This window comes from Glycine soja, chromosome 14, assembly GCF_004193775.1.
Source record: "Glycine soja cultivar W05 chromosome 14, ASM419377v2, whole genome shotgun sequence".
Lineage (NCBI taxonomy): Eukaryota > Viridiplantae > Streptophyta > Magnoliopsida > Fabales > Fabaceae > Glycine > Glycine soja.
In genome coordinates this window covers 44,070,440-44,096,245 of record NC_041015.1, presented here as the reverse complement: position 1 = coordinate 44,096,245, position 25,806 = coordinate 44,070,440, and the positions used below count along the sequence as shown (strand labels likewise).

General features: G+C 36.6%; 1 protein-coding gene and 1 pseudogene across 2 annotated transcripts; both read right to left on the bottom strand.

Annotated features, from left to right (window-relative positions):
• Positions 1-9,596: 9,596 nt before the first annotated feature.
• Positions 9,597-10,692, bottom strand: LOC114384102 (protein MAIN-LIKE 2-like). Its single transcript, XM_028343772.1, has 2 exons — positions 10,377-10,692; positions 9,597-10,195 (listed from the first exon to the last, which is right to left on the bottom strand). The coding sequence occupies exons 1-2, from the start codon at positions 10,690-10,692 to the stop codon at positions 9,597-9,599; spliced, it is 915 nt and encodes a 304-aa protein (XP_028199573.1).
• Positions 10,693-13,245: 2,553 nt separating this feature from the next.
• On the bottom strand, positions 13,246-24,907 carry LOC114385438 (annotated as a pseudogene). The gene is made up of 10 exons (XR_003660874.1): positions 24,207-24,907; positions 17,663-17,801; positions 16,765-17,006; positions 16,426-16,653; positions 16,177-16,315; positions 16,032-16,099; positions 15,850-15,949; positions 14,794-14,860; positions 14,228-14,299; positions 13,246-13,666 (listed from the first exon to the last, which is right to left on the bottom strand). The product of XR_003660874.1 is annotated as an aspartic proteinase-like protein 1 (transcript).
• Positions 24,908-25,806: the final 899 nt, after the last annotated feature.

The window sequence follows — 25,806 nt, the reverse complement described above, 5'->3', positions numbered from 1 at the left end:
TCCTAGGCGCCCGACGAGGTTTTTCACTGACATGGTACCACATTGCATATAAGATTGAGTCTTAGTGTATCTACTGCATAACGCTTGTGTATTGTTCTATATTGATTGATTTGATGATATTGTGTTTTGACTATTGAGTATGCGAATGTTGTGAAAACGAATGAGACGTGTGATGAAATAACGTGAGTTATGCTCAAGTAAATTGTATTTTTTTATATAATATTTATACTTATATGTTGTTTTATTTTTCTCTATTAGTTAGGAATGTGATAGCTCACTCTCTGTGTGTTTTTTGTGTTTGGATCCTGTGATGATCTTGAACCTTGTGTTCGGGGGAGTAGATGGCTAGGTGAAGTGCTTTAAGGAACCTTGTGTTGAAGGACGTCAGGACGCAATGCTCTGATAAGATGTGACAGTGGGGCATAAGTTTTATATTAATTGCATGATGTTAGTCTATTTTATTTTATTTCATTGATTCAACAAAATATTTTTATAAATTTTGACGGCCTTATTTTGAGCCGAATATGTTTTAATAAGTTTTAATTAATAATAGTGAAGTGAATGTGAACCTTTTATCCGTGTGAATTTGGTTACCGATATTTTTATATAATTTATTTATTTATATATATGTCGGGATAGAGGGTGTCATAGGCCCTACAATCAAGACTGAGAAAAGAATAAGTTTTCAAGAATTTTTTGGTGAAACTTTACTAACATACACAAATATACCAGCCATATGCTAATCATGAAACAACAATTTTTCTAACTATTTTATTTTATATAGTTTACAAATATATAATTATAAATATTACACATTTATCACACCACCAAATTAGCCATCAAGCAAATCACTTTTCAAGACCAAAATATATACACAAACACCATTGGCATCATACTATTAAAAAAAAAGGTTTGACAGAGACAGACATTTTTCGTCTCAGATTGATCACTTCTATCGCTAACTACATTAGACATAAAACGAGTGAATAGACAATTTAGTCCATGAGATTGTATCCATTTTGCATATTAGTCCCTAACTTAATATTCAATTCAAAATAGTCACTATCTTTGCATAAGTGTTGCAAAATAGTCATTCCGTTAAATTTTAAAGTAACGTCGTTAGTGAAGTCAATTTTAGTGCCACGTGGATCATCCAACGTGGCACTAAAGGATGATACGACATGACACGTGGACGTGCCTCTTAAAAGATGCCACGTCATTTGATGATAACAAAACGAGTAAATAGGCAATTTAGTCCCTGACTTTGTACCTCTGTTGCATATTAGTTCCTAACTTAATAAAAAATTCAAAATAGTCTTTATCTTTTGCATAAGTATTGCAAAATAGTCCTTCCGTTAAATTTTAAAGTAACGCTATTAGTGAGGTCAATTTTAGTGTCACGTCATTTGATGATGATAGAACGAGTGGCATTTTCAAATTTGATGGTTCTGAACCAATTGATGCATATATACAAAAAAGAACCCACACACACTTGCATAAGTAAAAAGAACCAAAAATCCACAGCAACAACCTTATCTCTGTAGCCGTCAACACCAATGGGCGAGGTATGCATAATCATTCTCTTTTCCTCTTTTTTTTTCTTCAATTACCATCAATGTATCATTTTGGGTTTTATTTTTTTGTGTGTGTTTTGAATAGGAAGAGAAAAAACCAGAGGAAAACAAAGTGGAGGAGAAAAAAGCAGAGGAAGAAGAAAAGAAAGAAGAAGAGAAAAAACCAAAGGAATCAAAAGATGACAAGGAATCCAAGGAGGAATTTGTGCCGCCAGAAATCATGCAAGGCACAACCTTTGCAATGCATGGACACTTTAAGCACGATTTCTGTCATCTTTTAAGTTATGGACTATTTTGCAACACTTATGCAAAAGATAGAGACTATTTTGAATTTTCCATTAAGTTAGGGACTAATATGCAACAGGGATACAAAGTCAGGGACTAAATTGTCTATTTACTCGTTTTGTTATCATCAAATGACGTGACATCTTTTAGGAGACACATCCACGTGTCATGCCACGTCATCCTTTAGTGCCACGTTGGATAGTCCACGTAGCACTAAAATTGATCTCACTAACGGCGTTACTTTAAAATTTAACGGAATGACTATTTTGCAATACTTATGCAAAGATAGGGACTATTTTGAATTTAACATTAAGTTAGGGACTAATATGCAAAATGAATATAATCTCAAGGACTAAATTGTATATTCACTCGACATAGAACTATAAATGGATTAATATTTATCACTGAAATTAGAATTGCATAATACTTAGAGACGAGAATATGTATCGGCGGCAAATTACATAAAAATATTCTGTCTCTAACTTAACAGATTCTGTTATTACAATTGAATGATAAAAATGGCAAAACATTATTCTATCTCCAAGAAACGTATCCATCAAATATTTAAAACAAGGTTTATTCACATTTCACACTAATCTCTAAATTCAGCCTCTAATTAGAGACAGAATTGGCATTCTATCGCTACCTACAGACAATCCTAAATCTGTCTACTTATATTAAAATTGGTGTTCCCCCTCTAATTTTTTTAAATTTTGCAAAAATAAATTGCTCTATTTTTGTACCTTTCAAACTGAATTGCATGTAACTTGGACAGCATACACACACACAAAAAAAAAAAAAAAACAATGTGTAAAAAACATGAAAATAGGACCAGTTAGTTACAAAGGACAGAAAGTGAATAAACAGTATATTAAAAACTTGTACACCAAATGACGGAAAAATGCTGTGACCCCAGGATCCTCAGAAATAATCGACAACCACATGATATTAGTCCACTGCTAAATAATGGCAATTTTTTTCCATTGCATCCCATTCTATCATTTAATTACCAAGACATCCCATTTAAAAGAGATAAAAAAAATTACCAATCATGATGGTTTTGATTTGCGTCCAGCTTTTCAGATCCGACGAAGCTCTTGGGTTCAACTCTTCACGTCACTACAACTTGCAAAATAGCATCATGAAATATTGGTGTAAAACCTTGAATGTTTAAATCACATTTAAAAATATAGAAATGGTACCTTTGTACCAAATAAAGAAAAAGTTGGAACACAGGAAGTAGCACCAAGATCAATGCTCCAGCAGCCAGGCGGAAGAAACTACTTTGATCCTGCAGAGGCAAAAATACCAGGATTGACAAATAACAGCTTTATTGATAGGTATTAACTATCATAATAAATTAGTTATAATGTACCTAAAGTCTTGCGAAATTGTGGCATAAAGAAATTAAAAGACATTATAACTTCAAGTTTTGATAGGTACTGTGAGTGCAAGTTTTGACATTAGAAGATAATCTGAGCTAGCCAAAAAAGGCAAGCATTAACCTGATGCCAATAAGGCTTTTTCTTTTTACCAAGGGACTTTGTGAATAGGAAAAGGCCAAAAACTTCACAAACAAATCATCTGAGAGGAAGTATAAATCTCCTTATACTAATAGAGTTAGCAATGACACATTTCTAATAAAAGGCATATTGATAATAACTTATCCCAATGAGTCAGGCTTTACCTTGCCTCCTCTAGAGAAGGGTTTATGTTTCTCTGAGCAAGTGTCACAAATTTGGTGCAGAAATAATTCTACCAGTGTATCAGGAAAATGGGTAAGAAATAAATCAACAAAGACCTCAATATAATTAAATTAAGTGGGAAAAAAGTCACAAGAAACATCATAATGGAACAATATGGGGAAAACTGTAAAAGAAAATACAAGTATACCGTGAAGGCAGCCTGCTGATGGACCCTCACTTTAGGAAAACAGTTGTCAGCAAGACTCTGAATAAAGAGTGCATATGGATTAGGTAGAATAGTTGACAATACAGTGAACAGTGAAATTGAAAGAAAACAAAATAAAAGCAACCTCACATAGACGACGGTTTCTTGCAGCAGCTACCGGATTGCACTTGCTTCTAGAGGATTTGAAATTCATCACAGCATCACAATGCAATGCCCCACATAAATCAGCCAAGCACTTACCATGACTCTGCATTTAAATCAGCCCACCCATGAAAACAACAATTTCTCATAAATAATAAACCATAAGAAAGAACTGCATGTAAAATTGATGTAAGACTCAAACTCATTGAAACTCCTAAAAAGTTTATTTTTGTGTCTATTGATTCCATATCCAATAGAGAAATTACTTAAATGATCATACAGTAAGAAATACTCAGATGAGACAACTGTATTCCCTCATGTTATTGGAAGCCATCAAAGAAATTAACTTATTCTCAGAGGCAAAGCATAAAATTATATCTATGTTGATGTTGTAAGAAAAATCTTTGTGAGGAGTTGGGGGTGGTCCCTGCCACCAACCCCCTCCCCCCCTCTCTTCTGCATTCATAACAGGCGGGACAAACTGAGTGAACAAATCAGATAGCTTAATGTGTGTTTGGGTATATCTATATTAGTAATTTAGTATATCTTGGATATTGACCTCATTGAGTATTTAGATAAAAACAAAAACTTCAAGTTAACAGGAACAAGGCATGATGATAACAAAAAGGACACTTAATTAAAGCTTCAGATTACAGAGCCAAATATACACATAATAGAGAAAAAAAACAAGAAATAAGAAGCATGACTCAATATGACATACATAACAGTAATAGCTGTAAATTGATTCAACATGAGCATTCGAGCCAAAAATAGGAAACGTGACACTTAATAAGAAGCATGACTCAATATGACATACATAACAGTCCCTGGAGCAACGCACTTCTTGAGCATGTTCCTGTTCCTGTTTAAGATCTCTATAACTGAAAACACAACTAAGCCATGCACAAGACCGAATCATGAGAGACAAGCTAAAGTATAAAGACTACTGGAAAGCAAAAACAATAAGTTCAATACTTATTAATAGCAAGGAATGAATCTGTATCTGTTAGATATAAAATCTAAATATCAAAATAAATCAAACCATCTAGATATTTGATTGGAGTGCTATTTAACAAAGAATAAATTGTGAATCCAGTACAATACCTTCCACCAAAAGACTCCTCATGCACCTAGAGCAAAATATAGAACCAAACGAGTATAACTTCGTAAATCGCGGCTCAAATGAAATGTAATCTTAAAATATTTTGTTTGATATTGAAGCTTAATAAAGATTCTAATTAAATAAACCAACACTTATAATCCAGCACTGAACTTGAACCATAAAATCTCGCTATTCCAATTTCCACATCCCAAACTCGAAATCCTTCCTAGTCAAGCTATTTGTTCAATTGCAAATTCATTCACTAACAAGAAACAAACCTCGATTCTTCACTATTAATAATAGAAGCACAATCTCACGCTCATCTCAATTAAACATAATGCGTACTCTCTAGATTTCATCTTAAAATCAATTGTCATTAAGTGAAGTTGCCCAATAGATATATAAGCTGCACTCCAAGGAGTGAGGCAACCGATGTGGGACTTGGGTATTTCCCAACACTATCATTATTCTTAGTTTATCTTTAAGCTTGTAATCCTTTATATAAGCTAATGATGCTTAACGAAAGGGGAGAGAAAAATATTCTTTCTCTCATCCCTTGAGCTAGCTTTTGGGATTGAGTTAGACCCAAACTCACATTCTAAAAAATACGTAGGCATGCGCCATTACTTGGTTTGCATAGAAGAAATGTGACGAATAAACGTGGACAAGTTCTTGGAAAGAGAGCATCGAGATCACGAAGATTGAAACGATTCTTGTGATCTTCTTCATCTGTTACTCTCTCTATTCGAACTTGTGCTCTTTACCAAGGTTATCGAGAGTTTACGTAGACTCGTGAGAGTTTCATAGACTCGACTCGTAGACTCATTTGGTATAATCTGCTTCATATAAAAATAATAACAAAATATTTATAAATAACATACTAATTAAACATTTCAACAATATAATAAAGCAAAACAGTAAATCATAAAGTTCAAAATATTTAAATAACCAAGTCTAGTAATACATCACCACTAGACAATAACTTGTAGAGGTTATAATAGTGGTAGATCATTCTCATCGAGGGTTTGATGTTATTAGAGAACAAAGGTTTGATATTATTAAAGGTGAGAATTTTGTATTTGAGAATAACACGCTAAATGAAGGTATATTGAATGCTAAACAAAAAAATAATAAAAAAGGACTTATATTTTGGTCTAATTTTTTTAACTTGCTAACTCGTTGACTTGGTGGTAAACTCAAGAGTCTACCGAGTTTATTTAGAGTTTATCTAGAGTCTATTAAAAAAAGAGTTTACTCAAGAGTCAACTCGTAGATGACAAGTGGACTCGTAAACTCGTAAGAGTTAACGAGTTAACTCGAGAGTTTGATAACCATGCTCTTTACTGTGCAAAACAAAACGTAAACGTGAAAGAAATTTTGAAAATGATTAGGCTTGGATGATAGCACAATGCATATTATTAAACTCCTAATTAGGGCGTAGAAATCGTTAATCACGTTGTTGGAGACATAGTTCAAAAACCCAATCAAACCGGTCCAACCGGAACCCGATAGCATAATTGGGTTGTTTTAGTTATTAAACTGGTCATACATCTAACTTGGGATGACTCGATCAAACTCGATCGGTTTAGAATAAATCCAGCCAGATCGATTTTTAAAATTTGTTTCGTGTAAAAAAAAATAAAAAAACTCTCTAAGACACTCCAGAAAAAAAAAACCGAAACTTTTTTAATTGTATTATTGAATTATTATTTGTAGACTTATGTTATCAACTTTAATACTTGAATTGTTATTTTAGATTTTGGAGTATAAATAAATTTTTCTTAATCCAATAATATTAATTATATACTTATGATAGATACATGTATTAAAAAAATTAAGGACCGTTTAACATCAAACTTTCCAACACATTTTTGCTAGCACTCTTTAATTCTTTACTATTTATAAACTTATTTAAAACTAAAAAATTATGAATTAAATTTATTAAATAGGAAATGAGACTGGTATTTTATTATTTTTAATAAATTTCAATGAATAATAAACAATAGGTTTTAAAAAATATGTTAAAAAATGTAGGTTTAAACTTTAAATACTCTTTTGATGCTTATAGTTGTTCTGACTTTTCAATTTAGTAACTATAATTTAAAACAGTTCATCCATCCCAACCTTCCATAATTGCAATCTACCACCACTCAAAACAATTGTCGTGGCAGACTAAAGACAACATTGATAGAACAGATGACGTTAAGGGTGATTTTATGGGGAGGACAAAATTGACAAGAGAAAAAAAAATGCAACTACAGAAATCAAATTGGGGAGGACAAAATTGACAAGAAGAAAAAAAAAACGCAACTACAGAGATCAAATTGACATGCTTTAAACAATATGTACCATATTGGAAATTACAACTATAGAAACCAAAAGAAAATTATTCTCTTGATTTTCTTTCGTATTGTAAAACAGAGCATCTTGTTAAGCTTGTATGTTCTTTTTTAGTACAATATACTTCACTCTTGGTAGATATTTAAATTACAATGTCACATTTTTTCCCTAAAAGTTAACATATTTTAATGTAAAAAATGTCTGTTAATAGTTATAAACTACTATGGATGGACCTTGTAAGTTCAAACAATATTTTTCTTCTTTTTTCCAGCTTCAAGACCACTAACAAATGTAGAGACAAAGAGAGGAATGTGGTGAAATGTAACCGTAGAAGTGAATTGACATATTGAAGGCCGATCCATAAACAGGAACAAAACCAAGTCAGTAAATCCGCAACAGAAATTTAGTGGAATTGGAATGAGTGTTGCTAGGTGCACCCAGCATTATTGCTAGTGCACCCAACATTCTAAAAAACTGGTAAAATTGTCCTTGTTTGGTTTTCCTCTTATAGATCAAGTTGATCTGTAAGAAGAAAAATAATAATTTATTAAATATACAACATATTTAAAAATATTGTTTAAGGTTATTTTATACATATTAATAAAAATCAATAAATACATAAAAGATAATAATAATTTTATAAAATTAATATTATCATCATTAATTTATTTTTTATTTTTATAATTAATCATATCATTAATATTATAAAGAATATAAAAAAATAATTAGTATTATATTAAAAATTAAAATACTGACTACTTTATAATACATTTTTTTACATGATCATTAGTATAAGTGGGAAAATAGTAATTATAAGAGAATTTAAAAATATTAGTATGTTATATAAAATAAGGATCTTAGATAACGAATGATGTCCATTTTTTGTTTAATTTTTTTTTTACACCCTTTTCAACTTCTTTATTTCAATTATATTTAAAGTTATATTTCAAATTATTTTTTATTAGTTGGTAAACTAAGTTAACTAGACCATTTATAATAATTTACATATACTATAACTAAGTTAACTAGACCATTTTAATAACACGCGTGTATATAGACACAAATGGAATATGCAATCAATGAAAATAAATAAAACTAACATTACTAATGAAAATAAATAAAACCAACAATACTCATGAAATGAGTTCATGTACAATATATGTATATACATGGAATATCAATATAAAATATGTACATAAACTACGCCTGATCTGTGCGCCGCCTGCGTCTAGACCTAACATATACTAGATGGTCATGTGTCACACTCCTGGCCAATCTGAGGCATTCTTCGATCACCTCATGTGTCGATGAGCCAGGCGTGACCACCCCTAGACTCAGATGGCGCTCCAACCTCTTAGCAATTTCATCACAAACTTCATGTTACATACAAAACAAACTGATTACACAAATTATTATGCAAATATTGAGGTAAATGACGTAAATTATTAGTATTACTTACCACTGCATGTTTAGGCTCCTCCGCAGATGTTGGCGATGCTCCTGGCTCCGACACGTGAGGGACGACTCGGGGCTGCGGGGCGTGAAGGACGACTCGGGGCTACGGGGCATGACCATGAGACAGAGGATCTAATGCGTGGCCTGGTGTCATGAAAGGATGGGAGATGCAGAAGAACCAGCTCATGTAGTCACTGGAATACGCCCCTGGCACAACGCACACCTCACCTGTTGGAACGATATGATCCTCATAGTGCATCCACATGTCATGTATATCATCATACGAGACCCATGAATCGACAGGAGGAGCAGGAATGATCTGCGTGTATCGAAATTGTCACACGACCCTCTCTGGTTGGTAATAAACAGCAACAGGCCCCCAGCGCGAGAGACCGGAATAGCACGATCTGATGTGGAAGTTTCGGACCTCCCAGTGCTCCCCATAAGGGATCCAACAGACATCCGGAATCCGAAGTCGGTCCAGGCGCTCCCTGTACGCCGATGTACGAATGCTCTTCACGGTCTTTTTGGTCGCAATCCACCTACACGCACGCGGAGAATCCTCTTCGTACTTCTGATCAACAATGGAGTCCGCGACCGACGGAAAGTGCTTGTAAATCTAGCACTACAAATGTAACATCAAAAGTATAAACATTAATAATGAAAGTGTAACAAAATTTAAAGTTGAACATTGTTGAGGCTGAACGAATAAAAAACATATTTGTTACCTGCAGCAGTGTGATGTAACCGCCAAGCTGTCAGTTGTGGCTCATAGATGCATCGTTCAGCTAGTCGTACATATGCACCAAAGCATCTACTCCCCAAGCGTACCTCTTTGTCATACTGAGGTCATGAAGGGCCTCCAAGTAGACAACATGGACATTGGTTGCACTCTTGTTAGCAAACAGAGTGCAACCCAGAAGGTGAAAAAGATATGTGCGAGCCGTAGCTGTCCAATGACCTGCATGGCATCGGCGCTCATATATATCACGTACCCATTGCAGGCGTACGTACAGTCCACGACACTGGGCTGTCTCAGCCCAAACAGACTCTAGAGAGACCATCAACAAGTCCACCAGCATCTGAACCGCATCGTCCACGTGCAAGGGCTCAAAAGCGTGTAAGTCGCCAATCACGGGAAGATGGAGAAGCGAGGAGACGTCGTCCAACGTGATGGTGAGCTCTCCCACCGGGAGATGGAAACTAGACGTCTCCCGGTGCCACTGCTCCACAAACGCAGACAAAAGTCCTCGATCGCCGGTGTCTACCGAACACGCGATTAGAAGACTTAGTCCTGTACCAGCAACAAGTCCCTCATTGGCAGGGACTGGCTGCCTAAACTGTGGACCTTCCTCCCATGAGAGGATAGCTTCAATTGAGGATACTCCTGAATTGAAGTATAAAAGAACGAAAAATTTGTTAAAATCATCATTTAAAGGAAAACTAATTTCAATCATAAAGTATAATTTACAAGTAACTAAAAATAAACAGTATAAATACCTTTCCCGTCCATACGCTGCAAGCAACGTGATCCGCATACAGGATCAACAGGGATGGGTCGCTCGGACCACCCAGAAATCCCTCATGCTCATCCTTAGCAACCTTTGCGCCTGTGTCCGCAAGAATGTCCTCTACAGCAGCTGGTGCCTCCATCGGGTCATCCTGAACATCTGGCGCAAGGATGACTAGCTCATCGTGCGCCGCAGTCACAGCGACTCGCTGCCTCCGTGCGGATGGAGTAAGCCGTCGACGCTGTGGAGCATCATCGGAATCATCACGATCTCTTCTGCCCACACCTCTGTCAGTGACCTGACCTAAGGCACGACCTAATCCTCTAGTCCTAACCATGATCTGCAAATGAGTACCGCAAAATCCATCACTCATTTCATTTTCTCAAATTTCAAGCATTTGGTTAACTCAATTCAATTACTCTAACGGCCACTTGTTGTTTTATCATATGTTTTACTTATTAGAGAGAAACTTGTTGAGCTTTATGAATCTGACAAACAATGGTCAACAACATCTCAAATGCTTAGTGGTATTGACCTTGATTCAGGAAGGTGTTGTTTTGTGGTCAACAACATCTCAAATGTGTGTGGATAAACAAACTAAGCATAAACAATGGTCAACAACATCTCAAATGCTTAGTGGTATTGACCTTGATTCAAGAAGGTGTTGTTTTGTGGTCAACATCATCTCAAATGTGTGTGGATAAACAAACTAAGCATAAACAATGGTCAACAACATCTCAAATGCTTAGTGGTCAACAACATCTCAAATGCTTAGAGAGAAACTTGTTGAGCTTTATGAATCTGAGAAACAATGATTCGTGAAGGAATGATGTGTGTGGATAAACGAAATAGAATCAAAATTGTGTTTGATGTGTGTGGATAAACGAAAATTAGGAATTAATGCTAAGATAGTGTTTGATGTGTGTGGATAAACGAAATAGAATCAAAATATACCATTTCTCAACACAATATTGTGTTTTGTTCTATTTTTATAATTCACCAAAGCTAGAATAGAACCCATTGGTTATGTTCCATTTTGTAACTTCTATTCTAATATGTTTACCAAATGCTACCTAAGAGTGTAACACTTACCAAAAATATATGATTGGATTCCTAGGATTCCTAGGAAACAGTATTTAGGACTGTGGAAGGTGTTGGTGGGGGTGGCATCTTTGTGTCCGTGCTTACTCTAGTTGTGATTTTTATCTTTGTAATAATGAGACTAGTTTTACTAGCAATATTTGGTTTGTAATATTTGGATAATTTCATACAAGCACTAGGTATCTCTTGGAATTTTTTAAATGAAGTAATTCATGCTAATCATTCAACGCTACTAAGCTGATGGATGATGGACTGTTTTTGCTATGGTCTTGGCTTCGAGCATCGGAGAAAGACTTTAATATGCACTTTAACTATTGGTCTACCAACCTAACAATATGTTTTTCAGCAGATTAGGAGGGCTCATTTTGTGGGGCATTAATTTAGGAGGGCTCACAAGCCAAGGGGTATTGTTGATGTATTCTGTTTTGTAGGATGGATCACATCAGTCTGAAAGTAGCATCACATGTGGATCCACTAGGATTTTTATAACACCTTGTAATTATAGTACCTCTGGTACTCTTTTATTAATATATATATCCTATTTTGCTGATAAAAAAAAATGCTAATCAATATATACTATTTGGATAATTCCCTAAAAGAGGATATATTTATATATATAGAAAAGTTTATCTAAATAGACCCATAAATGTAACCACTGAGTGTGTTTTATTCTATTCATCATATAAGGGGGAGCATCCTAACTAATATGTATGTCTACGAAAAAGAGATATTAGGTGCTAATCGGGACAAGATTTTTTTCTAATGTGTCCAAGAAACAACCAAAAAAAGCTAATTAAAGGGGGAGCATTGTCAGTAATTACAATGTTCAAGTTCAACAATATTGAAACAACCAAAAACAAAATAAGGCAAGCAAACCTAATTAAAGGGGGAGCATTGATTTGCAGAAAATGATTGTACAGTCTAAATTAAAATACCCTAATTTCAAAAAAAGCTCACAATGTATCAAATATTTGGCATTTTTTCAATTAAAGTGAAACTGTTACTTTTACGGATCAAGTGATCCGTAAACTGTTTGTTAGTAGTTTACGGATCACCTGATCCGTAAGCCTCTTACGGATCAAGTTGATCCGAAAGATGCTTACGGATCACGTGATCCGTAAACTACTAACAAACAGTTTATGGATCACTTGATCCGTAAGCCTCTTCCAGATCAACTTGATCCATAAGAGGCTTACGGATCAAGTGATCCGTAAACAGCTCAGCAACTTCCCGATAGCAGTTTCCGCCATCGCCGACAACAATGGTGGAAGAAGCAAAAACGTGAAAGAGAAACGTACCTCGAAGAAGAAGCAGAAATGCGAAGAAGTCTTCCTCCTAATCACGACAACAATGGCGGCAACAAAGATGAAGAAGCAGAAACGCGAAGAAGCCTTCATTTGGGAAGAAGATGCAGAATCACGACACGAAGAAGAAGAACGAAGAAGATGCAGAATCTTGAAGCAAAAGAATGAAGAAGCAGAAGCAAAACCATCCGAGGAAGGAAGAAGCAAGCACGGGAGAGAGGCGAGAGTTATTTTTTTAAAAAAAATACTGAGACTTTTAAGTCTTTTCCCACAAATTGCTGGGTGCACCAACAAAACTGTTGGGTGCACCTAACAGCACTCAATTGGAATTGACATGATTGGACATCACAAGTCCTACATTAACTAAGTTTAAACCTTATACTCAATATGATTATATATTTATTTTGCTTTATTGAAAGAAGAAAAAAAAAGGTTCTAACGTGGTTCTTTTTTATCAATTAAGTATTTTGACTATTTTTCCAAAAACGCTCATAATCAGAAAAGCCCAAAAGAAGAGGGAGTGCACTAGCAGAACAAAAAGATACATAGGAAAGAGAATAAAAAGGGACTACAACCGAAAGAATATACCAAAATAAATAAAAGTACCTCACTAACACACTAACCCCAATAGATACAACAGCCTACAAAATTGAAAAACTAAACCTCATAGGTTTTAAGTCTGGACACGAGATAAATTTACAAGCAAATAAGATAAGACTTAACAAAATAACCAAAGCCAAAGGTGACATATCAGTAACAATGAAACTAAGGAATGCCTAGAGGTAATAAGTTCAGGTGTGGCTGCAGAGGGTTTGGAGGACGTGTGTCCAGCAATGGCAGGCGGTATGCCATGAGCATTAGGGAAACTCTGCTGCTGATCCACCGGTAAAGGGTTTGGTGATCCAACACTGTAAGGTGATGAGAAACTTGCTCTATCTTGGCCTGCAGATTCTGAGCGATTAGCATGAAATACAAGTTCATATACTAGAAGCAAATGAAAAGGGTGGAGAGATAGCAATAGAACACATCATCGTGTGTTTTAGATATCAGTGGAGTTGATTTAAAAAAAATTGTGTTTTGAGAATGATATTTTAAAAGCAAAATGAGATGACATTTTATAATATCTTCTTTGAATAATATTTTTCATAAGTACTTATAAGAGAAGAAAAATAAATTGAACTTCATTATTTAAAATCAACTTATGCACTTTTCTTATTTTCTTTTCCTACAAGTGTTTATAGATAACAAAACATGATTGTGCAGAGTTTCCATGTCTATCAATTACTTATGTAGTTTATACCCCAAAACAGAACTTTTGAAAAATTATCAGGTCTATCAATTATTCTCATTCTTGTTTTGCAAGTCCCACTCTTGACTCTTCTATATGGCAAAACAAATTACCAGTAAAAAAAGAAACCAAATTAAACAAGCAGGAGATCTTTTACACTAAAGATTTGCAAAAATTATAGGTTAAAAGTTTTAAGTCAAAGAAGAAAGACTCACAATTCCATCTAGACCAGCTAAACCTTAGATTCTCCCGATCAAAGACCATTCGATAACCCATCAGGAAGTTCTCTGAAACAAAAGTATCAATTAAAAGGCAACAATCATTGTCAGCCAGCACAAGGATGTATGTTCATGTGCATATGATAAAAAGTGGAGCAGAATTATTGACAAATGGGGAAATTCCCCTGATTACAGTATGATTGCAGAACTTCAAGGGTCTGCACCTCACAATGCTCAAAGGCACTAACTCTTCTCAATTAACAGGATACAATCCCTCATTGGGCCTAATCAGTTGCAGCCACATTCCCCTTCTTTCTAAGATAACCCCTTGTGTTTTTTTTACTACCGAATTACTATAATAACTACCAACTGACCTATCAGCATACATATGTCAAGTCTGAGCAGTTACATGCATCTGCTCTCACAAACTTGTTTGAGCTACCAGACAACGAAAAGGAAAAAGAAATATTTTGAAAATTTGAACAGAAAAAAAAATAGAGGAGTTGTCGAGATAAAAGGAAATGTGATTAGGTTTCGCGTATGGCAGGCAGTGATATACTCACGTCCAATGGCAGCATAGTCGTCATCAGAAGGGCTTACAGGCAAACAAAAGATGGTGTATTCCTGTTCCTGCACCAGATGTTCATATTTCATCAAAATTATAACCAAGTCAGGAAAGACAAGAGAAAAGATTCTGCAAGGAAAACTAATAAATTTAGAATTTTAAACCACAAAAATATCCCTGCTGATCAGAGGAGAAATTTCACAGTGGACACTTGAGAATTGTTCATATGATATAATGGTCGCTTGTTCAGCACCATGACAACAGTTTTCTCCTCTAAGAGTAAGAAGAAAGACAAGAAACCATGTAGAAAAGCAGAAACTTGTTTTAGGACAGACCTAGAACATTTATATCCTAGAAGTATTGTAGAAAACAACCAATATCAGGTGAAGCATATATATGCTCAGTTAGCCATCATTGAATCAGAAAAGAGGTTAACATAAAATGTTTTCAGAATCCACTTCAACTTCTATACAACATATGTTGGAATTTGGAAGTCAATTTCTGATAGTAGAACATACTGGTTACATCACATTTTTTATTCACAAATGACCAATGTTCCATAATATCAGATCATTCAAAAGCTCAGTTTCAAAACCATACATCACTTTCTCTATATTTCTTACACTCTCTCCATGGATTCTGCATGCTAATTATTTGCTCTGAATTTAATAGAAGAGATTTTCTTTCATCTTCAAATTTTTAAGCAGCTTAGGAGTTAGGAATGGCAAGGTGGTTTTTCATTTGGGGTTTGATTTTTCTCGAGAATTCAGGGAAAACAAGGAACTTTATTCAAAACAATTTATTATTTTTACATAATTTTTAAGCTACAACCAAACTCAGACTCATCATAAAGATTCATTTTCTGTCAATGGCAGTCTCTAGATGCCAAAGTACTACTCATCAAAATACAAAAATCAACTATCACTGCCCCAGATACAAATGGAAGATTAATTTTTTTTACATTATTTTTTTATCAATATCTAAGATTCAGTCAAGTTTCAATCAAATAAACACACACACCAGAAGAGGGGGCAGGGTTGGAGGTTTAGCTCACCTGACTGGCAGGATCAATAAAAATAGGATTTTGAATTAAAAAGGTTTGATTCCTAGAGAAAGCGAGATTCAATGGGGGAATGCTAATCAACTCCTGTGAACTTTCACATGAAAAACAGCCATGAGTTACAATGAAATGTAAGATGCTTATATGCCTAAATGACTGATCATATAGTATCTTACCTGGCATTATAGCAGTACTCCCATGAATTTTGGAGAACAATCCTGGTTGCATTTACTTGTTTGTCAAACTGTATCCAGTGAAGATTTCTTTTAGACCAGTTTATGCATGACCATACACCACTAGATTTATGGTAAAAGGAATTACCTCAATTACAACTTTTTGATAAACTTCATTGGGAAGAAATGTGAAAGAAGATCCACTGTCAATAAGTGCTTGAAACCTAGTTTCCTTGAGACATAAGCTCCCAACACAAAAGCTCTCTACTCCAACAATATAAGCATTACTGCAACAACTAAAACAATTAGCATGCAACACAAAGCAATAAGATTTGGAACATGTAGAAATGGCATCTAAATTAAGCAGCAGGCCAAGGGCATTATATAAAATACATACAATTTCCCATCTATGGGTAAAAAGGGTGTTGAATGTTGGGTGACATGACCTTGGTCACCAAAGATAATTCTCCCAGATTCATTCTCTTCGAAACAGATTGAAAAGGAATTCTGAATAAGTCCTGCCTTTGCCAGTAAACTTGGGACTGAAATGTTTCCAGGTCCTAGCCCTAGAACACCATCAGGACCAGCTCCGCGTAAATATTCACCAGTTTGTTTCCTTCCACAACTGCACTCATAAAAATCAATTATCATTAGCACTTGAAGCTTATAAGCTTGACCAACACATCAAACCTCAAAGAACAAAAAACTACAAAATTTTAAACAGTAATAAACATACCCTAAAATGATAGAGGCTTGCACCGAATTTTGTTCTGCATGTTTTCCATTGGATGTCAAATGTAGTTTGTCTTCGAAGACATATCCAGAACTTGAGGTATTGGCTGAGGAATACTGAACTGCATAAGGGCAAGGATCCTTAGAGCCTTTGCAAACGGAATGGACATCACACAACTTATGACCACAAGGTAGATGTCTGCTGGTGTTGGATAATGATGGTCTATACTGATTCAGATCCCTGTCCTGCATTAGAGATGCCCCCATATAAAAGAGAGCATCTGCCAATCAATCATTGAAATTAACAGCTAAATTTCTTACCCCTCTTGCAAGAACTGTTGTTGAAGTCCAAATATGAACATTCAAAGTATATTATTATTTACTTGTAAAAAGTTTGATCCTATACTTTAAGGGAGAATGTCATTAAAAGATAGCTAAGAAGCATGGATGCAGTGACACAGGACATGGCACAGATACTCATACTATGATAGTGATCCTACAGTATTTCAAGTGTCATTAGAATTTTGAGTTGCTACATACAAAACAAGCCCTTGTTTTGAAGTGCTCTTGACTTGACTTACCAATAACAATTTTTATAGGGCACATTTTAATTGATAGCAGAAAAGATGCACATACACAGAATGGGCTTCTTCTGTTATCCCCTAGCATATTCTTAACCCTCTACCTCACCTGTGTCCGTATTAAAGGGCTGCTTTGCAGCAGAATCCCACACACTTATGTAATGAATGATTAACAAAATGAATATTTCAACAAGAACAACAAAGACAAAACTTGAAGCAAAATGAAGTGAACATGAAGGTCGTCAAAGCAATGAAATAACACAAAATAATTGAGAGATGAAAAAGTATTACAGGTAAATGGAAGTCATATCACAGACTTACCAACACATTGTAATTACCGGCAGACAGGGAAGCACATTCAATGCAGTCACAGGGAACCCAAAGCATGTCACTTCCAGCATCTAATGCTACAAGAAATGAAACATTTGGAGTCCCTATATCAATCCATGTGTAATGCAACCTGAAATTCAACAATGAACAAGTTCATACACACCATCCCCAACCTTCTTCAGCATCCACTCTGTTAGGAATGAAGGGAATAATGGTGGACCTAGTGGAACGATGGAACCAAATGATTCCTTACTCAATCATGAGGTGGGCCCTAGAGAATGGAAGGTATATTCTAGAAGGGGGAAAAGAGTCACAAAGGGGTAGCTGTACTCTGGTGACGTGTGGAGAGAGAGATGAGCTAGTAACTAATTTCCCTTGTTATAAGGAGTGAGAATGAGGGAGAGAAGGGGGGAATCTAGTGAATTGATAGAATGGTTAGGCAGCAATAGCTGGCCTATAGGAGCCACTGCTCTGTGTCAGATTTAGGGATTTCATTCCTCTTATTCTGTTAAATCTCCATTGTCATTATAATAAAGCTCATTTATACAGTATTACTGTTTCATTCCTTTACATTCTGCTAGTTGTGTTTTCTGGTTCCTAACAATTTGGTCCGACCTGCCGGATCCGTTAACAGGACCAGTGAATGCCACCAAAACAAAACCCACTCACACTGATCAGAAGAATGGATGCTAGAGTCGCATCGTTAGAAGAAGAAATCGTGGGAGTCAAAACCACGCTGTCATCCATGGAAAGAAACCAAGCTCTTCTCATCTCAATGATGGAGAAGAGCCTTGGGAAATCCATACTCACGGAGGAAGAGGGCGAAGATGGGGACGGAGGTCCAGCGGAGTCAGGCGAAGACGGGTCGGGGAAGAAGACAGCGAGTTCTGCTTCGCGAAAGATGCCGAGCGACGTGATTTCTGAGTTTCGACAATCGGCGAAGAAGGTGGAGCTACCTATGTTTGATGGAGAGGATCCGGCTGGATGGATCTCTCGAGCAGAAGTGTACTTTCGGGTGCAGGACACTACTCCGGCCGTGAAGGTAGATCTGGCCCAGTTGTGTATGGAGGGGCCAACTATACATTTCTTCAATTCCTTACTCAATGAGGAAGAAGAACTGACCTGGGAGCGATTGAAGGGAGCGTTGGTGGAGAGATATGGAGGCCATGGTGAAGGAGATGTGTATGAACAGCTGACAGCCCTCCGGCAAGTGGGGACGGTGGATGAGTATATCACCGAGTTTGAGTATCTCACAGCTCAAATTCCTCCATTACCGGACAAACAATTTTCCGGTTACTTTTTACACGGGTTGAAGGCGGATATTAAAGGGAAAGTGAGGAGTTTATCGGCGGTGGGAAATTTGAGTCGAGGGAAATTGCTACAGGTGACAAGGGTGGTGGAACGAGAGGTTAGGGGTGATGCTGGAACGGGTATTAGTAAACACCCCAAATCGGGTCATGGGTCACCCAAACCCGGGTTTGGTGGGTCCAGTAAGGGAGGTGGAGCTGACTGGGTGATGGTCAAAGGGAAGGAGAATGGGCCTAGTGGAGGTAGTAAGGGAGGTGGTTTTGGGCCCAGAAGTGAAAAAGGAAGAAACGGCCCACGTGATAGAGGTTTCTCTCATTTATCTTACAATGAGTTGCTTGAGAGGAAACAAAAGGGGCTGTGTTTCAAATGTGGGGGTCCTTTTCACCCAAAACATCAATGCCCTGATAAACACTTGAGGGTTTTGATAACAGAGGAGGAGGAAACGGAGGAAGGAGGAGGAAAACTATTGGCAGTAGAAGTGGAAGATGAAGAAGGGGGGTCTGAAGGAGAGATGAGCATATTGAGCTTACTCCAATTGGGCCAGTTGGGCACTGATAAGCCTCAGTCTATCCAGTTGAAAGGTGCAGTGAATGGGGTGCCAGTAGTAATTTTGGTGGACAGTGGGGCTACCCACAACTTTATTGATAAAAGATTGGTGCAAAAAATGAGCTGGGCTGTGGACAATTCAACTTCTATGTGTATCAAGTTGGGAGATGGGACTAAGGCCCAATCCATAGGGGTCTGTCCAGACTTGGGCGTTGAGGTAGGAGAGGTGCAGTTAGCAATACGAGCCCATTTGTTTGATTTGGGTGGTGTAGATATTGTTTTGGGGGTGGATTGGTTGAGAACCTTGGGAGATATTATTATGAATTGGAACAAGCACACCATGAGTTTTTGGCATAACAAAAAATGGGTGACTCTTCAAGGGTTGAATGATAACATGGAAACCTTGAATAGTATTGTGGGAGGCACCAACAGAGGAGGAAAAGGGTGGATGTGGAGTATAGAGAAGAAGAGGGGTGATGAGAATGATCTCAATATTGGGCAACAAAAGGAGTTGGAGGGGTTGTTGTCTAAATATGAGGACATTTTCAAAGAGCCTAGGGGGTTACCACCAAGGAGAAAGAAAGAGCACGCTGTCAATTTGAAAGGAGGGCTGGAGGCTGTCAACGTGAGGCCTTATAGATATCCTCATCATCACAAAACCGAGATAGAGAAGCAAGTCAAAGAGTTGTTGGCAGCAGGGGTGATAAGGCCTAGCACGAGCTCTTTCTCTAGTCCGGTGATTCTTGTTAAGAAGAAGGATGGTTCATGGAGAATGTGCATTGATTATAGAGCACTTAACAAGGCCACAATTCCGGACAAATTCCCAATTCCGGTGATAGAGGAGCTGCTTGATGAACTTCACGGAGCAACAATTTTCTCCAAATTGGATCTCAAATCCGGGTACCATCAAGTCAGGGTCCATGAAGAAGATATCCATAAGACGGCGTTTCGCACCCATGAAGGACATTACGAATTCCTAGTGATGCCTTTTGGATTAATGAACGCTCCCTCCACATTCCAAAGTTTGATGAATGAGGTATTTCGAGTACACTTAAGGAAGTTTGTGTTAGTGTTCTTTGATGATATTCTTGTTTATAGTAGAGATTGGACTACACACTTATGTCATTTAGAAGAAGTGTTGAGAGTCTTGAAATTACATGGTCTGGTAGCTAATAAGAAAAAGTGTCATTTTGCACAAAAATCTGTGGACTATTTGGGGCATGTGATATCTGGAAAAGGTGTAGCTGTGGATCCTAATAAAGTAGAAAGTGTGGTGAAGTGGCCAACTCCCAAGAATGTTAAAGGGGTGAGGGGATTCTTGGGCCTAACGGGCTACTATAGAAAATTCATAAGAAACTATGGGAAGGTAGCTAGACCCTTGACTACATTGACAAAGAAAGATGCTTTTACATGGAATGAAGAGACTCACAAGGCTTTTGAGGCTTTGAAAGAGAGTCTTACAACTGCCCCTGTTCTTGCTTTACCAGATTTCACTAAAGAATTCACCATTGAATGTGATGCTTCAGGTGTGGGGATTGGAGCTATATTGATGCAAGAAAAACGACCTATTGCTTACTTTAGTAAGGCATTAGGGGTGAGAAATGTGGCCAAATCAGCCTATGAGAAGGAGTTGATGGCTGTAGGGTTGGCTATACAACATTGGAGGCCTTATTTGTTAGGGAGGCGTTTTACAGTGTCCACAGATCAGAAGAGTCTCAAACAACTGTTGCAGCAGAAAATTGTAACAGTAGAGCAGCAAAATTGGGCTGCAAAGTTGTTGGGGTTTGATTTCAATATTGTTTACAAACCAGGAAAATTGAATGGAGGTGCAGATGCACTATCTAGAGTTCATGAAGGAGGTGAAGTATGTGTGATGACTTCTAGTTTGCAATGGAAGGATGCAGACATTTTGAGAGAAGAATTTGCCCAAGACCCACATTTACAAAAGATAGTAAATGATTTACAACAGAATAAGGACTCTAGGCCAGGCTTTGAATTCAAGCAAGGGGTGTTATTGTATGACGGACGACTGGTGATTTCAAGTAAGTCAGTTTTGATTCCTACTTTGTTGAAGGAATTCCATGAAACTTCACAAGGTGGACATTCTGGTTTCTACAGAACATACAGGCGGTTGGCTGTTAATGTGTACTGGGTAGGCATGAAAAATGTTGTTCAGGAGTTTGTGAGAAGTTGTGATGTTTGCCAACGCCAAAAATATTTGGCTAGTTCACCTGGAGGACTGCTACAACCTCTTCCTATACCAGACAGAATTTGGGAAGACATTTCTATGGATTTTATAACTGGACTACCCAAATCTAAGGGGTTTGAGGCTATTTTGGTAGTGGTAGATCGTTTATCAAAATATTGCCATTTCATTGCTTTGAAGCATCCCTATACAGCCAGAACAATAGTAGAGGTGTTTGTGAAGGAAATTGTTAGGCTCCATGGTGTACCTTTATCAATTGTAAGTGATAGAGATCCCATATTTATGAGCAACTTTTGGAGGGAGATGTTCAAACTACAGGGGACTAAGCTGAAGATGAGTAGTGCTTACCACCCAGAATCAGATGGCCAAACAGAAGTGGTTAATAGATGTTTGGAAACTTATCTAAGATGCTTCATAGCTAACCAACCGAAAACATGGGTGCATTGGGTTCCATGGGCAGAATATTGGTTTAACACCACTTATCATGCTTCAACAGGCAAGACTCCCTTTGAGGTGGTTTATGGAAGGACTCCCCCAACTATTACACGATGGATCCAAGGAGAAGTTAGAGTGGAGGCAGTACAAAAGGAGCTTTTAGACAGAGATGAAGCTATCAAACAATTAAAAGTTCACTTGTTGAGAGCCCAAGATAGGATGAAACAGTTTGCTGATAAGAAGAGATGTGACAGGAGCTTTTCCATAGGAGAATGGGTGTTTGTCAAGCTAAGGGCCCATAGACAAAAGTCAGTAGTCTCACGTATTTATCCTAAACTAGCAGCAAAATACTTTGGTCCTTATCCAGTGGTCTCATGCATAGGGGCAGTTGCTTACAAATTAAAGCTGCCTAAAGACTCCCGCGTGCATCCTGTATTTCACGTGTCCTTGTTAAAGAAAGCTGTGGGGTCCTACAATGGAGAGGAGACTTTACCAGATGACTTAGATGGAGAGAAGGACAATACTTTTGAACCGGACACAGTCTTGGCACAGAGGACTGTACAAGTACAGGGTGAAGAGGTAAGGCAGGTCCTAGTGCAATGGAAAGGACGAAATATAGAGGAGGCTACATGGGAAGAGGCAGTGATAATGACAAGTCAGTTTCCAAACTTTAGCCTTGAGGACAAGGCAGTAATTTCAGATGGAGGTGTTGTTAGGAATGAAGGGAATAATGGTGGACCTAGTGGAACGATGGAACCAAATGATTCCTTACTCAATCATGAGGTGGGCCCTAGAGAATGGAAGGTATATTCTAGAAGGGGGAAAAGAGTCACAAAGGGGTAGCTGTACTCTGGTGACGTGTGGAGAGAGAGATGAGCTAGTAACTAATTTTCCTTGTTATAAGGAGTGAGAATGAGGGAGAGAAGGGGGGAATCTAGTGAATTGATAGAATGGTTAGGCAGCAATAGCTGGCCTATAGGAGCCACTGCTCTGTGTCAGATTTAGGGATTTCATTCCTCTTATTCTGTTAAATCTCCATTGTCATTATAATAAAGCTCATTTATACAGTATTACTGTTTCATTCCTTTACATTCTGCTAGTTGTGTTTTCTGGTTCCTAACACACTCCAACTCCCTTCTATCGCATATTTCTACTCATTTAACCAATAAAAACACAAGCAGCCAAGTCCAGTGAAAAAAACCCATCACAGCAAACCATTTCAAATTTGACTCTTGAGCGTGCACCTCAATAACAACTCATAGTCCTAGTAAAAGCCAGTAATTTCAACCAAAGTTACCTTTTCAATTCTTTTTTTAAAAAAATACTCTGTAGTTTCCAGAGATTGCACACGATACCCGCCTTTTAAACCCATACATTAACTCCCTTAATTTTGAAAAATACATGACACCTACAACCCTGAAACCCAAGAAACTCATTACAGCATTTACCCCTGTAAGGGGTTCCTGTAAAGTGTAAACATAATAGAAAGACAGTATCGTGTACAATCTCAAAAAACACTGGGGAGTCAGTATAATTGGCTCCAAAAAAGAGTCTTTTCAAAAGAAACTTAGGAGTGTCAGTATAATTTTTTCTAAAAAACAAAGTCCTTAAAAAAAGAGTCTTCATTTGGTCCTACATTGTCTCCATTTTCAGTTTTAGTGAGAAAACCGCAAGTTTCAGTCCCTAAACAGTTTCTCTGTAGCGGTTTGCTAAAAATATGTTCTCTAGTGTTAACACTTAACAACAAAGACCAAAACTTAACACTTATGCATGTGCAAGACTAAATCTTACAGTTTTCTATGTAAGGACTACAACTTAAAATGAGGGCAACTTCAGGTAACAAAAGAATAGTTTAACCAAAACAATAAATCGAAGCTTGTTAATTTCATAGTTGGCATAACATTCTACACCTTTATAAGATCATACAACAACAACAACAACAACAACAACAACAACAACAACAAAGCAAGGAGGAACAAAAAGACTCAAACTTTATATTTTCCAGAGAACATTCCATGAGACCAAAACTCACTCACTCACCAATAAAGCGCATTGCCAAACAAAAAGGTCTGGCCACCTTCAAAAGGGTACAGCATCTCATACTGCGAGCCAAGCCTCATCCTCTGCCGTGTCACGTCACTTCTAAGAAGCAACCTGAAATACTCAGAGCTGTTCCTCTCAGGCCACGCTTGAAGAAGCACAGAACCGTCGCTGCCCCTTGAAGCCAAATGAGCCTTAGCCTCCTCAGAGAAACGGTGAATGAGCCTAGAAGAAAATGTGACCCCCACAGCACCCTCCATGGCAAGACCCTTGGCCAGTAACAGCCACAGAAGAAGCCCAATCGCCATGAAAAAGAAGGAAAAAAAAAAGCTAAACACAAAGAACCCAAATAAGGTAAAAAGCTCAACTTTAGTTCCAGAAGTAGAAGTTACACGAACCAAAACCCAAAATGGGTAGCGAAAAAGGATTTAAATTGGGGAAAAATGAGTTCTGGTCCTTGAAATTGGAGGTGGGGTGGTGCAAAGTTTGAAACTTTGAAGCTTGCTTTCTTTATTTTATTTTATTTTTTCTTCTTCAGGGGAGAGACTAGAGAGGGTGGTGGCGGGGATCGGGTGCGCAGTGTGCACCTTTGTGGGTTCCAATAGTGTTTTCCCGTGAACGTGGCGAAGGGATAGAGGGGGGAGGCATGTGTCTAATCTGTTGTATGTACTCTGTTGCATAGAGTTTGTTTATTATAACTTGGGATGCCTATTCTATGTGATGATTAATATTTATTATAAACTTATTATAAATTTATGAATAATAGTGGTCCATAGAGTGAAAGAGAGAAAATGCAAGGTACTAAAAGGCAGTGTGGTTAGTTGCAAGACAAATGGCTAGAGTTTCATTATAGATCATTCCAGAGTACATATGGCTAGGATAATTTATTCGAATTAGTTAGACGAATGTTGGTGCTTTTTAATTTTTTTATTAGATTTAAATGCAAATGTTTGTATTTTACTTAATTTATAATTTTGATTTTTTATTTTAAAATTAAAATATTTAGTTCTCTTATTTTTAAAAATATGTAATTTTAATTTTTCAATTTTAAAATATAAATATTTAATTTTCATATTTTAAAAAATATACAATTTTAGTCCACGTATTTTAAATAATTTATAATTTTTGTTTAATATTTAATTTTTTTCTACATTTTCTATTTCATTTTTTACTTTATAATTAATTAAATTATTTTTTGATAATATCTTAAATAAATAGGTTAAGTTTAAGGTTTGAACCAAAGGAAAAAAATAAAACATAAAAAAAATTCATAATTTGACGAATATTATAATTTTTTTTTAAAATAGAAGAATGAAATATATTATAAATAGAAACATCAAAATTACATAATTTTTAAAATAAAAGAACTAAATATATCAATTTTAAAATAAAAGAAATAAAACTATGGATGATATAAAATAGGAATCATAATTTCATTTTATTGTGAAGATAGAACTCATGTGAGGTTGTTGATGAAGAAAACTACATGAGAGCCAGATTTTATTTGCAGGTATTTATGGAGGAAAAAAAATAAGAAAATAAATTAAATTAAATTAGGATTTTGGGTGTAGAACTAAATTAAGTTAAAATTAATTTATTT